The 15,443-nt window shown below is 48.7% G+C and overlaps 1 protein-coding gene across 1 annotated transcript in view; it reads left to right on the top strand.

Annotated features, from left to right (window-relative positions):
• Positions 1–15,443, top strand: part of NBN (nibrin) — a 161,520-nt gene that overhangs the window by 36,739 nt on the left and 109,338 nt on the right. The window contains exons 3-4 of the mRNA XM_063924075.1: positions 1,835–1,983; positions 3,779–3,938. Coding sequence (XP_063780145.1) covers positions 1,835–1,983; positions 3,779–3,938 — 309 coding nt within the window. The remainder of the gene's footprint in view (positions 1–1,834; positions 1,984–3,778; positions 3,939–15,443) is intronic.

Below are 15,443 nucleotides of genomic sequence, written 5' to 3'. Positions count from 1 at the left end.
CATATTAGAATTTTCCATTTGAACAGGGCAGAACTGGGACTCGTCTCCAGTTTCTTCCTAAAGGGGTGTCAGCGTTGTCACCTGAAACAACCTATTGTGGTGCCTGCGGCTACTGGGGACTTGGAGGACTCCAAGTTACTAGACGTTGTCAGGGCCCTAAAAATATATATATATATATATATATATATAGTTAGGACGGCTGGAGTCAGAAAGTCTGACTTGCTGTTTATATTGTATGCACCCAACAAGCTGGGTGCTCCTGCTTCTAAGCAGTCTATTGCACGCTAGATTTGTAGTACAATTCAGCTTGCACATTCTGTGGCAGGCCTGCCACAGCCGAAATATGTAGATGCCCATTCCACAAGGAAGGTGGCCTCATCCTGGGCGGCTGCCCGAGGAGTCTCGGCATTATAACTTTGCCGAGCAGCTACGTGGTCAGGGGAGAACACGTTTGTAAAATTTTACAAATTTGATACTCTGGCTAAAGAGGACCTGGAGTTCTCTCATTCGGTGCTGCAGAGTCATCCGCACTCTCCCGCCCGTTTGGGAGCTTTGGTATAATCCCCATGGTCCTGACGGAGTCCCCAGCATCCACTAGGACGTTAGAGAAAATAAGAATTTACTTACCGATAATTCTATTTCTCGTAGTCCGTAGTGGATGCTGGGCGCCCATCCCAAGTGCGGATTGTCTGCAATGCTTGTACATAGTTATTGTTACAAAAATCGGGTTATTACTATTGTTGTGAGCCATTTTTTCAGAGGCTACTTCGTTTTGTTATCATACTGTTAACTGGGTTCAGATCACAAGTTGTACGGTGTGATTGGTGTGGCTGGTATGAGTCTTACCCGGGATTCAAGATCCTTCCTTATTGTGTACGCTCGTCCGGGCACAGTACCTAACTGAGGCTTGGAGGAGGGTCATAGGGGGAGGAGCCAGTACACACCATGTGACCTAAAAAGCTTTTTAGATGTGCCCTGTCTCCTGCGGAGCCCGCTATTCCCCATGGTCCTGACGGAGGCCCCAGCATCCACTACGGACTACGAGAAATAGAATTATCGGTAAGTAAATTCTTATTTTTTCAAACACAGCCTGTGACATGGCAGTTATGAGCCGCAACCACATAAAGTCTTGGCAGTCACTAATATATTGGCCTGATGATAGCCAGGGGAAAGTTTGTTTTTCAATGACCGCGTATCATCATAATCTAGAACTTTGCATTGGGTTTATCCCTTGAACTATGGGTGATGGAATGTAATATATTGGGGCAGATGTATTAACCTGGAGATGGCATAAGGAAGTGATAAATGCAAGGTGATAAACGCACCAGCCAATCATCTCCAATATGTAAATTGACAGTTAGGAGCTGACTAGCTGGTGCGTTTATCACCTAGCACTTATCACTAGTTTATCACTTCTTATGCCGTCTCCAGGTTAATACATCTGCCCCTTTTAATCTTTGAAAACCAAAGCTCTTCAAGATAGCTGTTACAGGAAATGGGAAAGGCGTATGTCCTAGTGTAGAGGGCAGCGATGGTAGATTATGGTCTCTCCATGGCTTTTCCAGTGGTTCATATTTTTGGGAAAAGGAAAACAAACGGATGTTCCTGTGACGTGACTATAGAACACAACATACATACTAAGGCTGTGACCACCTATTTACAGAGAGAAGTCCTTGTAAACGGTATTCTATTGCGTTGATAAACATGTAGTATTTAGTGGTGAGGCTTGTCACTGCCTGGGACACACGGGACAGCCCTGTATACTGTGTGGTAGGGTCTGTACTAAGCCAGGCTTCCTAGCCTTTACATGTGCTGCCTGTCCTTATTCATTCAGGGGCGAGCGGACGTGATTCCTGTTCTAACTATTAAAGACTCCTCAAAATATGGCACTTTTATTAATGAAGAGAAGATGGAGAATGCCGTTCCGAGGACCCTGACATCTGGGGACAAAGTCACATTTGGTGTCTACAATAGCAAGTATAGGTAAGAGCTTCTTCATTACCATTATGTTATTATCTGTTTATTATCTGTCTTCTACTAAATGATCATCTACCTGCTACATACATCATTTTTATTATTATTAGTTGTTGTTGTTGTTGTTTTTTTGATTACCATTGTGCTGAAATCCCCCAAGGTCCATTCACATTGTGACTGGTGCAACGCTTGGGTAGATGTATCAAAGCTTGGGAAGAGATAAAGTGGAAAGAGATTTAGGGGTCTGTTTACTAAACCTTGGACGGAGATAACGTCCCAGCCAACCAGCTCCTAACTGTCATTTTTCAAACCCAGTCTGTATCATGCCAGGTAGTTGCTGATTGGCTGGTACTTTATCTCCGTCCACTTTATCTCCATCCAAGGCTAATTAGTAAATAGACCCAAAGTACCAGCCAGTCAGCTTCTCACTGTCGTGTTACAGGCTGTGTTTAATAAATAACAGTTAGGAATAAAGGGGCAGATTTATTAAGCCTGGTGAAGTGATAAAGCGGAAGGTGATAACGCACCAGCCAGTCAGCTCCTAACTATCATTTTTCAAACCCAGCCTGTAACTTGACAGTTAGGAGCTGATTGGCTGGTGCTTTGTCACCTTCAACCTTATCACTTCACCAGGCTTAATAAATCTGCCCCTGAGTTCTTGGTTTTTTGGGGTCTATGGTGGTCATTCCGAGATGTTTGCTCGTTGCCGTTTTTCGCAACGCAGCGATTAGGTGGAAAATGCGCATGCGCATGGTACGCAGGGCGCATGCGCTAAGTACTTTCACACAAAACTTTGTAGATTTACACAAGCTCGAGCGACTTTTTTTCATCGCTGGAGTGATCGTAGTGTGATTGACAGGAAGTGGGTGTTTCTGGGCGGAAACTGGCCGTTTTCAGGGAGTGTGCTAAAAAACGCAGGCGTGCCAGGTAAAAACGCAGGATTGGCTGGAGAAACGGGGGAGTGGCTGGCCGGACGCAGGGCGTTTGTGACGTCAAACCAGGAACTAAACGGACTGAGGTGATCGCAGTCTAGGAGTAGGTCTGGAGCTACTCAGAAACTGCAGGGAATTATTTAGTAGCAGTTCTGCTAACCTATCGTTCGCTATTCTGCTAAGATAAGATACACTCCCAGAGGGCGGCGGCCTAGCGTTTGCAATGCTGCTAAAAGCAGCTAGCGAGCGAACAACTCGGAATGAGGGCCTATGTACTGAGCCTTGGAGAGAGATAAAATGGATGGATATAAAGTACCAACCAATCAGCTCCTAACTGTCATGTCACAGGCTGGGTTTGAAACATGACAGAAGCTGGTTGGTTGGTAGTTTATCTCTTTGCAAGTCTCAGTACACAAACCCCTATCTCTCTCCATACTTTGATACATCTCCCCTCAGAATAATTCCATTCATTTAATACAGTGCGTTTCATAAAAGTGCAGCAATTGCGATACTAAAAAATTAACAATTATTACGTGTATGCAGCTGTTTTGGTCCCGGTATTGGGGCAAGGATTGTAGAGTGTTTTATTACATAATGGTACAGTTGGCAGCCTGACAGTGTACTAATATTGTTCAGACAACACTCCTCATAGGAGACACAAGTCATTTCTGATGCACACAACAAATGTACTCACAGGGCTGCAATAATCAGCACTTGGCCTTTACTGAACGGCATCCTGGGAGATTTAGTTCATCAGACGTTAGAGTCTCATTGCTCATCACTTCTGCCATACATTATGTATTGTCTAGCACACATTTCAGTGATGTACTTGTAGCATATATTATATGTAACTCTTATTTTCTTTCCCCAAGAGTAACGTATGAGCCTTTAGTTGCCTGTTCATCTTGCCTGAATGCCTCGGAGAAGAATGCTGTGTCCCAGGCTGTGCTAGTACTAGGGGGGCATGTTGTAAATAACTGGACAGATAAATGTACTCATCTGGTTATGACCTCTCTTAAAGTAACTATTAAGGTAGGTGGACCTAGTACGTCGTTTATCCCTATATTTCTGTCTCTGTGTGTGAATGTCATGTCCTTTTCTGCCCCCATTTCTATGGCACTGAGTACTGCAATGTACTGGGAGGCAGTGCTCCTATAAAATAGAAGTACAATGCATCCTGTATAATAAAAGGCTAAGGCTGCTCCTCGGCTCTGTATTGTGCACCGGGGGCCACTAGAGGCCACCACATTGACCAAATGACTGTCACAGCTGAAAATGAAAGTGATACTGCAGGGAGATGTTACAGCTTCCTAACCTGCTGCTGCTAATATTAATAATACTAATCTGACTGGTTCACACTTGCTGACTATGGAGAGAGTGGGGGCAGGTATTGGGTGGGGGGTGGGGGGGGGTTGTGGAGAGTTGGGTAAGAGCAGATAGGACCTGGAGGGGGCAGATAGGGACTGGGGAGAGAGTGGAGTGGTAGGGGCAGATAGGGACAGTGGTGAGAGAGATGCAGATTATTTTTAATATAGTCAACTCTGTTGTGCCACCAGAGGCCACTGAAGGGTGCCCGATGGAGATCCGTTTGGGACATGGACACACACACTCACTCTCTCTCTCTCTCCCTCCCTATGTACACTGTACCCCCCCACCCCCTGCCATATACTCACTGCACCCCCATCCTCTTCCATATTCTGCACCTCCCACCGTATACTGCCCCTATATACACACTGCACCCCCATACCCCTCCATATAGTGCCCCCAGACTTATACCCCATTCACACCAAAATCCTGGGTCCAGCACCAGGACTGAACACTGGTTTTAAGCCCGCGTAATCCGTGTCCTTCCCGGGACCAACAATGCTCGCTGCCTGGGTTGGATTCCTGGGTTCCTTTCAAACGGAGCCTTGACCCTGCGGCAGTGTGATAGGCTTATTAAGTGAATGTAACTACTTTACATAATGACTACTGCAATCCTCCTCTCTACAATCTCTCTTTAATACTGCAGTTAGACTGGTCTGTCTTTAACCCTGCTCTTTCTCTCCCTCCCTCCCTCCCTTCAACTTCCAATGCTCCAAATACTCCACTTCTTCACCCTAGTCTGCCGGATCTCTGCCTAATCTGGTCTACCGTCCACCATCCCTATCCCGTTTGTGATAATATAGACATTTATGCCAGGTGGTGGGTGACATTTATAAAAACTTTTCCACAAGTCCTATGGGATCATTTTCCATCTGCACTAGAAGCTGTGACTGTTCTCAGCCCAAGAACTGAGCAACCAGATCTATTGCCTGGTTCTCCTGGTCACCCATGTGTAGCCAGCTGTACTGTAGTGTACTGTATGTATTGTATCTCTCTATTAGCGCTGATTTAGATAGGTGACAGCTCTTGAAACCCTGCAGCAGAAAGTGTTGGGAAATCATTGAAACCCTTGGAGGACAGCCTGCATGGCCACCTGCAGTGGTGAAAAGGTTTCTCCTCCTCCCTACTTGGTGGGAGATGTGCTGTGGTGAGAGATTAAGAATCCAACCAGTTCCTAACTTCCATGTTACAGGCTGTGTTTGAAAAATGACAGGAGCTGATTGGGTGGTACTTTATCTCTCTGCAAGGCTTAGTACATCTTCCCTTGGCCCTTTAAAACCCAAAATAGAAACACAGACTAGAACAGGCCGTAGATGCAACAACTTCTTTCTAACAATTGGCTTTCTGTATTATATGATAAATGATCAATTTTCGGCTAAAACATTTGACAAGATGATCAGATTAAGAACAAATTATCGCTATGCACATTATAGCATCACGTTTGTCTCTCATAATTACAATACAAACGTTAGTAATAACTTCAATTCAGACACTTAATATGTTCCTCTGGTCATGCACTGATACCACTTGACCGTCATGACTGAGGGTCATACATCTGCCCCAATATAGCATTCCGATCCGTGTCGGAACGATATATCATCCAATACCTAATGTATACCAGTCAATGGGGTGTTTCTCTGACGTCCTAGTGGATGCTGGGAACTCCGTAAGGACCATGGGGAATAGCGGGCTCCGAAGGAGACTGGGCACTCTAAGAAAGAATTAGGACTACCTGGTGTGCACTGGCTCCTCCCTCTATGCCCCTCCTCCAGACCTCAGTTAGAATCTGTGCCCGGCTCGAGCTGGATGCACACTAGGGGCTCTCCTGAGCTTCTAGAAAAGAAAGTATATTTAGTTTTTTTATTTTCAGTGAGATCTGCTGGCAACAGACTCACTGCTACGAGGGACTGAGGGGAGAGAAGCGAACCTACCTGCTTGCAGCTAGCTTGGGCTTCTAGGCTACTGGACACCATTAGCTCCAGAGGGATCGAACACAGGCCCAGCCTCGGTCGTCCGGTCCCGGAGCCACGCCGCCGTCCCCCTTGCAGAGCCAGAAGCAAGAAGAACGTCCAGGAAATCGGCGGCTGAAGACTCCGGTCTTCATTAAGGTAGCGCACAGCACTGCAGCTGTGCGCCATTGCTCCCCATGCACACCTCACACTCCGGTCACTGATGGGTGCAAGGCGCTGGGGGGGGGGGGCGCCCTGGGCTGCAATAAGATTACCTTACATTGGCAAAAAAATACACATAATATAGTCATTAAGACTATATATGTGTAAAATCCCCTGCCATATATCCATAAAAAAAGCGGGAGAAGTCCGCCGTGAAGGGGGCGGGGCTATCTCCCTCAGCACACTGGCGCCATTTCCTCTCACAGCTCCGCTGGAAGGACGCTCCCCAGGCTCTCCCCTGCAGTTTCCAAGCTCAATAGGGTAAAAAAGAGAGGGGGGGCACTAAATTTAGGCGCAAATACTATATATATATATATATAGCTGCTATAGGGTAAAATCACTCATTATAGTGTACATCCCTGTGATTTATAGCGCTGTGGTGTGTGCTGGCATACTCTCTCTCTGTCTCCCCAAAGGACTTTGTGGGGTCCTGTCCTCAGTCAGAGCATTCCCTGTGTGTGTGCGGAGTGTCGGTACGGCTGTGTCGACATGTTTGATGAGGAGGCTTATGTGGAGGCGGAGCAGGTGCCGATAAATGTGATGTCACCCCCTGCGGGGTCGACACCTGAGTGGATGGATATGTGGAAGGAATTACGTGACAGTGTCAACTCCTTACATAAGAGGTTTGATGACATAGCAGATGTGGGACAGCCGGCTTCTCAGTCCGTGCCTGCCCAGGCGTCTCAAAAGCCATCAGGGGCTCAAAAACGCCCGCTACCTCAGTTGGCAGACACAGATGTCGACACGGATACTGACTCCAGTGTCGACGACGATGAGACTAGTGTACATTCCAATAGGGCCATCCGTTACATGATTACGGCAATGAAAAATGTGTTGCACATTTCTGACATTAACCCTGGTACCACAAAAAAGGGTATTATGTTTGGGGAGAAAAAGCAACCTGTGGTTTTTCCCCCTTCTGAAGAGTTAAATGAAGTGTGTGATGAAGCGTGGGTTTCCCCCGATAAGAAACTGGTAATTTCCAAAAAGTTACTAAGGGCGTACCCTTTCCCGCCAGAGGATAGGATACGTTGGGAGACATCGCCTAGGGTGGATAAAGCGCTCACACGCTTGTCAAAGAAGGTGGCACTACCGTCTCCGGATACGGCCGCCCTAAAGGAGCCTGCGGATAGAAAGCAGGAGGCTATCCTGAAGTCTGTATATACACACTCAGGTATTATACTGAGACCGGCTATTGCTTCAGCATGGATGTGCAGTGCTGCAGCTGCGTGGTCAGATTCCCTGTCTGATAACATTGATACCCTTGACAGGGACACTATATTGCTAACTGTAGAGCATATTAAAGACGTAGTCTTATACATGAGAGATGCACAGAGGGATATTTGCCAACTGGCATCTAGAATAAATGCAATGTCCATTTCTGCCAGGAGAGTATTTTGGACTCGGCAGTGGACAGGTGATGCGGATTCTAAAAGGCACATGGAGGTTTTGCCTTACAAGGGTGAGGAATTGTTTGGGGATGGTCTCTCGGACCTCGTTTCCACAGCGACGGCTGGGAAGTCGTCATTTTTACCCCATGTTCCCTCACAGCCAAATAAAGCACCGTATTATCAGGTACAGTCCTTTCGGCCCCAGAAAGGCAAGCGGGTTAAAGGCGCGTCCTTTCTGCCCAGAGGCAGAGGTAGGGGGGAAAAGCTGCACCAAACAGCAAGTTCCCAGGAACAAAAGTCCTCTCCCGCTTCCTCTAAGTCCACCGCATGACGCTGGGGCTCCACAGGTGGAGCCAGGTGCGGTGGGGTCCCGTCTCCGGAACTTCAGCGACCAGTGGGTTCGCTCACGGGTGGATCCCTGGATTCTACAAGTGGTATCTCAGGGGTACAAGCTGGAATTCGAGACGTCTCCCCCTCGCCGTTTCCTCAAATCAGCCTTGCCAACTACTCCCCCAGACAGGGAGGCGGTGCTGGAGGCGATTCACAAGCTGTACTCCCAGCAGGTGATAACCAAAGTACCCCTCCTTCAACAGGGTCGGTGTTACTATTCCACAATGTTTGTGGTACCGAAACCGGACGTTTCGGTGAGACCCATTTTAAATTTGAAATCCTTGAACACTTATATAAGAAGGTTCAAGTTCAAAATGGAATCGCTCAGGGCAGTTATTGCAAGCCTGGACGAAGGGGATTACATGGTATCACTGGACATCAAGGATGCTTACCTGCATGTCCCCATTTACCCTCCTCACCAGGAGTACCTCAGATTTGTGGTACAGGACTGTCATTACCAATTCCAGACGTTGCCGTTTGGTCTGTCCACGGCACCGAGGGTATTTACCAAGGTAATGGCCGAAATGATGATACTCCTTCGAAAAAAGGGAGTTATAATTATCCCGTACTTGGACGATCTCCTTATAAAGGCGAGGTCCAGGGAACAGTTGTTGTTGATCGGAGTAGCACTAGCTCGGGAAGTGCTACAACAGCACGGCTGGATCCTGAATATTCCAAAGTCGCAGCTGGTTCCTACAACGCGTCTACTGTTCCTGGGGATGGTTCTGGACACAGAACAGAAAAAGGTGTTTCTCCCGGAGGAGAAGGCCAGGGAGTTGTCATCTCTAGTCAGAGACCTCCTAAAACCAAAACAAGTGTCGGTGCACCACTGCACGCGAGTCCTGGGAAAGATGGTAGCTTCTTACGAAGCAATTCCATTCGGAAGGTTCCATGCAAGGATCTTTCAGTGGGATCTGTTGGACAAGTGGTCCGGATCGCATCTTCAGATGCATCGGCTGATAACCCTGTCTCCAAGGACCAGGGTGTCGCTGTTGTAATGGCTGCATAGTGCTCATCTTCTAGAGGGCCACATATTCGGCATACAGGACTGGATCCTGGTGACCACGGATGCCAGCCTTCGAGGTTGGGGGGCAGTCACACAGGGAAGAAACTTCGAAGGACTATGGACGAGTCAGGAGACTTTCCTACACATAAATATTCTTGAACTAAGGGCCATTTACAAGGCCATAGGTGGACATGATGGCGTCCCGCCTCAACAAAAAGCTAAAAAGATATTGCGCCAGGTCAAGGGACCCTCAGGCGATAGCTGTGGACACTCTAGTGACACCGTGGGTGTACCAGTCGGTTTATGTGTTCCCTCCTCTGCCTCTCATACCCAAGGTACTGAGAATAATAAGAAGGAGAGGAGTAAGAACTATACTTGTGGTTCCGGATTAGCCAAGGAGAGCTTGGTACCCAGAACTTCAAGAAATGATCTCAGAGGACCCATGGCCTCTGCCGCTCAGACAGGACCTGCTGCAGCAGGGACCCTGTCTGTTCCAAGACTTACCGCGGCTGCGTTTGACGGCATGGCGGTTGAACACCGGATCCTAAAAGAAAAGGGCATTCCGGAGGAAGTCATTCCTACGCTGATTAAAGCTAGGAAAGATGTGACCGTAAGACATTATCACCGCATATGGCGAAAATATGTTGCTTGGTATGAGGCCAGGAAGGCCCCAACGGAGGAATTTCAGCTCGGTCGATTTCTGCACTTCCTACAGTCAGGAGTGACTATGGGCCTAAAATTGGGTTCCATTAAGGTCCAGATCTCGGCTCTGTCGATTTTCTTCCAAAAAGAACTGGCTTCACTGCCTGAAGTTCAGACTTTTGTTAAGGGAGTGCTGCATATTCATCCCCCTTTTGTGCCTCCAGTGGCACCGTGGGATCTCAACGTGGTGCTGGATTTCCTAAAGTCGCATTGGTTTGAGCCACTTAAAACCGTGGAGCTAAAATACCTCACGTGGAAAGTGGACATGCTGTTGGCCTTGGCGTCGGCCAGGCGTGTATCAGAATTGGCGGCTTTGTCATGTAAAAGCCCTTATCTGATTTTTCATATGGATAGGGCGGAATTGAGGACTCGTTCCCAATTCCTTCCTAAGGTGGTTTCAGCTTTTCATGTGAACCAACCTATTGTGGTGCCTGCGGCTACTCGGGACTTGGAGGATTCCAAGTTACTGGACGTAGTCAGGGCCCTGAAAATATATGTTTCCAGGACGGCTGGAGTCAGGAAATCTGACTCGCTATTTATCCTGTATGCACCCAACAAGCTGGGTGCTCCTGCTTCTAAGCAGACTATTGCTCGCTGGATCTGTAGCACGATTCAACTTGCACATGCTGCGGCTGGACTGCCGCATCCTAAATCTGTAAAAGCCCATTCCACGAGGAAAGTGGGCTCTTCTTGGGCGGCTGCCTGAGGGGTCTCGGCTTTACAACTTTGCCGAGCTGGCACTTGGTCGGGTTCAAACACATTTGCAAAATTCTACAAGTTTGATACCCTGGCTGAGGAGGACCTTGAGTTTGCTCATTCGGTGCTGCAGAGTCATCCGCACTCTCCCGCCCGTTTGGGAGCTTTGGTATAATCCCCATGGTCCTTACGGAGTTCCCAGCATCCACTAGGACGTCAGAGAAAATAAGAATTTACTCACCGGTAATTCTATTTCTCGTAGTCCGTAGTGGATGCTGGGCGCCCATCCCAAGTGCGGATTGTCTGCAATACTTGTATATAGTTATTGCTTAACTAAAGGGTTATTGTTATGAGCCATCTGTTCGTGAGGCTCAGTTGTTGTTCATACTGTTAACTGGATATAGTATCACGAGTTGTACGGTGTGGCTGGTATGAGTCTTACCCGGGATTCCAAATCCCTTCCTTATTGTGTCAGCTCTTCCGGGCACAGTTTCCCTAACTGAGGTCTGGAGGAGGGGCATAGAGGGAGGAGCCAGTGCACACCAGGTAGTCCTAATTCTTTCTTAGAGTGCCCAGTCTCCTTCGGAGCCCGCTATTCCCCATGGTCCTTACAGGGTTCCCAGCATCCACTACGGACTACGAGAAATAGAATTACCGGTGAGTAAATTCTTATTTTTTTTATCCTAGCGAAAGAAACTGCACTTTTCTCTGACGTCCTAGTGGATGCTGGGAACTCCGGAAGGACCATGGGGAATAGACGGGCTCCGCAGGAGACTGGGCACTCTAAAGAAAAGATTAGGTACTATCTGGTGTGCACTGGCTCCTCCCTCTATGCCCCTCCTCCAGACCTCAGTTAGAATCTGTGCCCGGTCAGAGCTGGGTGCTCCTAGTGGGCTCTCCTGAGCTTACTAGTAAAGAAAGTATTTATTAGGTTTTTTATTTTCAGTGAGCTTCTGCTGGCAACAGACTCACTGCTACGTGGGACTGAGGGGAGAGAAGTGAACTCACCTGCGTGCAGGATGGATGCTTGCAGCTAGTTTGTGCTTCTTAGGCTACTGGACACCATTAGCTCCAGAGGGTTCGAACACAGGCACCTGTCCTCGATCGTCCGTTCCCGTAGCCGCGCCGCCGTCCCCCTTGCAGAGCCAGAAGAACAGAAGCTTGAAAAGATGAAATCGGCGGCTGAAGACTCCTGTCTTCATTAAGGTAGCGCACAGCACCGCAGCTGTGCGCCATTGCTCCCAGCACACTTACACACTCCGGTCACTGTAGGGTGTAGGGCGCTGGGGAAGGGGGGGCGGGGGGGCGCCCTGGGCTGCAATTGAAGTACCTTTGGCATAAAACATACATATATACAGTCTAGCACTGTATATATGTAAAAAACCCCGCCATTTTTTTTTTTACATGAAAAGCGGGACAGAAGCCCGCCACTGAGGGGGCGGGGCCTTCTTCCTCAGCACACCAGCGCCATTGTCTCTTCACAGCTCCGCTGGAAGCAGCTCCCCAGGCTCTCCCCTGCAGTATCCAGACACAAGACGGGTTAAAAAGAGAGGGTGGGGCACATAAATTAGGCGCAAAACAATACAAAAAAAGCAGCTATTGGGTAAATCCCTTATTAGCAGTGAAAATCCCTGTGTTATATAGCGCTGTGGTGTTTGCTGGCATACTCTATCTCTGTCTCCCCAAAGGACTTTGTGGGGTCCTGTCCTCAGTCTGAGCATTCCCTGTGTGTGTGCGGTGTGTCGGTACGGCTGTGTCGACATGTTTGATGAGGAAGGTTACGTGGAGGCGGAGCAAGGGCAGATAAGTGTGGTATCGCCCCCGTCGGGGCCGACACCTGATTGGATGGATATGTGGAAGGTCTTAAAATGACAATGTAAACTCCTTACATAAAAGGTTTGATGACGCTGCAGCCTTGGGACAGCCGGGGTCTCAGCCCGCGCCTGCCCAGGCGACTCAGAAGCCGTCAGGGGCTCATAAACGCCCTCTATCTCAGATGGTTGACACAGATGCCGACACGGAGTCCGACTCCAGTGTCGACGATGATGAGGCACATTTACAGTCTAAAATGACCAAGGCCATCCGATACATGATTATTGCAATGAAAGATGTATTACACATTTCTGAGAGTAACCCGGTTAATACCAAGAGGGTTTATATGTTTGGGGAGAAAAAGCAGCCAGTGACTTTTCCCCCATCTGATGAATTAAATGAATTGTGTGAAGAAGCGTGGAGTTCCCCTGATAAGAAATTAGTGATTTCTAAGAGGTTACTGATGGCGTACCCTTTCCCGCCAACGGACAGGTTACGTTGGGAAACATCCCCTAGGGTGGACAAGGCGCTGACACGCTTATCTAAAAAGGTGGCCCTGCCGTCTCAGGATACGGCCGCCCTAAAGGAGCCTGCGGATAGAAAGCAGGAAGCTATCCTGAAGTCAGTGTATACACACTCTGGTACTCTACTGAGACCTGCTATTGCTTCAGCCTGGATGTGTAGTGCTGTAGCAGCGTGGACAGATACTCTGTTAGACGACATAGATTCCCTCGACAGAGATACTGTTTTGCTAACCCTGGGCCATATCAAAGACGTCGTCTTATATATGCGAGATGCTCAGAGGGACATTTGCCTACTGGGCTCTAGAATTAATGCTATGTCCATTTCTGCCAGGAGGTTCTTATGGACTCGGCAATGGACAGGAGATGCTGATTCTAAAAAACACATGGAGGTTTTGCCTTATAAGGGTGAGGAATTGTTTGGGGACGGTCTGACGGACCTCGTGTCTACAGCGACAGCTGGAAAGTCGACTTTCTTGCCTCAGGTTTCCTCACAGCCTAAGAAAGCACCGTATTATCAAATGCAGTCCTTTCGTTCCCAAAAAGGCAAGAGGGTCAGGGGTGCATCCTTTCTTGCCAGAGGCAGGGGTAGAGGTAAGAAGCTGCACCATGCAGCAAGTTCCCAGGAACAAAAGTCCTCCCCTGCTTCCACTAAGTCCACCGCATGACGTTGGGGCTCCACAGGCGGAGCCAGGTGCGGTGGGGGCGCGTCTCCGAAACTTCAGCAGCCAGTGGGTTCGCTCACAGGTGGATTTCTGGGCTATACAAATTGTATCTCAGGGATACAAGCTGGAATTCGAAGCGACTCCCCCCCGCCGTTACCTCAAATCAGCCTTGCCAGCTTCCCACATGGAAAGGGAGGTAGTGCTGGCAGCAATTCACAAGCTGTGCCTCCAGCAAGTGATTGTCAGGGTCCCCCTCCTTCAACAGGGAAGGGGTTACTATTCCACAATGTTTGTGGTACCGAAACCGGACGGTTCGGTGAGACCCATTCTGAATTTAAAGTCCTTGAACACTTATATAAAGAAATTCAAGTTCAAAATGGAATCGCTCAGAGCGGTTATTGCAAGCCTAGAAGAGGGGGATTTTATGGTGTCGCTGGACATCAAAGATGCTTACTTGCATGTCCCCATTTACCCACCTCACCAGGAGTACCTCAGATTTGTGGTACAGGACTGTCATTACCAATTCCAGACGTTGCCGTTTGGCCTGTCCACGGCACCGAGAATATTTACCAAGGTAATGGCCGAAATGATGATACTCCTTCGGCAGAAGGGAGTTATAATTATCCCGTACTTGGACGATCTCCTCATAAAGGCGAGGTCCAGGGAGCAGTTGTTGATCAGCGTAACACTCTCTCAGGAAGTGTTACTACAGCACGGCTGGATTCTGAATGTTCCAAAGTCGCAGCTGATTCCTGCGACGCGTCTGCTTTTCCTGGGCATGATTCTGGACACAGAACAGAAGAAGGTGTTTCTCCCGGTGGAGAAGGCCCAGGAATTAGCATCTCTGGTCAGGGACCTCCTGAAACCAAAACAGGTATCGGTGCATCACTACACGCGAGTCCTGGGAAAGATGGTGGCTTCATACTAAGCCATTCCCTTCGGCAGGTTCCATGCAAGGATCTTTCAGTGGGATCTGTTGGACAAGTGGTCCGGATCGCATCTTCAGATGCATCGGCTGATCACCCTGTCCCCAAGGGCCAGGGTGTCTCTTCTGTGGTGGCTGCAGAGTGCTCACCTTCTCGAGGGCCGCAGGTTCGGCATACAGGACTGGGTTCTGGTGACCACGGATGCAAGCCTCCGAGGGTGGGGGGCAGTCACTCAGGGAAGAAACTTCCAAGGGCTGTGATCAAGTCTGGAGACTTCTCTACACATAAATATACTGGAACTAAGGGCCATTTACAACGCCCTGAGTCAAGTAGAGCCCCTGCTTCGAAACCGGCCAGTGCTGATTCAGTCAGACAACATCACGGCGGTCGCCCATGTAAACCGCCAGGGCGGCACAAGAAGCAGGATGGCAATGGCGGAAGCCACAAAGATTCTTCGATGGGCGGAGAATCACGTGCATGCACTGTCAGCAGTGTTCAATCCGGGAGTGGACAACTGGGAAGCAGACTCCCTCAGCAGACACGACCTCCACCCGGGAGAGTGGGGACTTCATCAAGAAGTCTTCCAACTGATTGCAAACCGATGAGAACTGCCACAGGTGGACATGATGGCGTCCCGCCTCAACAAAAAGCTAAAAAGATATTGCGCCAGGTCAAGGGACCCTCAGGCGATAGCTGTGTACGCCCTAGTGACACCGTGGGTGTACCAGTCGGTATATGTGTTTCCTCCTCTTCCTCTCATACCAAAAGTACTGAGAATAGTAAGAAAGAGAGGAATAAGAACAATACTCATTGTTCCGGACTGGCCAAGAAGGACTTGGTACCCGGAACTGCAAGAAATGCGCACAGAGGACCCATGGCCTCTGCCTCTCAG

The sequence above is a fragment of the Pseudophryne corroboree genome, chromosome 5 (genome assembly GCF_028390025.1).
Source record: "Pseudophryne corroboree isolate aPseCor3 chromosome 5, aPseCor3.hap2, whole genome shotgun sequence".
NCBI classification, from domain to species: Eukaryota; Metazoa; Chordata; class Amphibia; order Anura; family Myobatrachidae; genus Pseudophryne; species Pseudophryne corroboree.
Note: the sequence above shows the minus strand (reverse complement) of the source record. Positions and strands in the feature narration are given on the sequence as shown.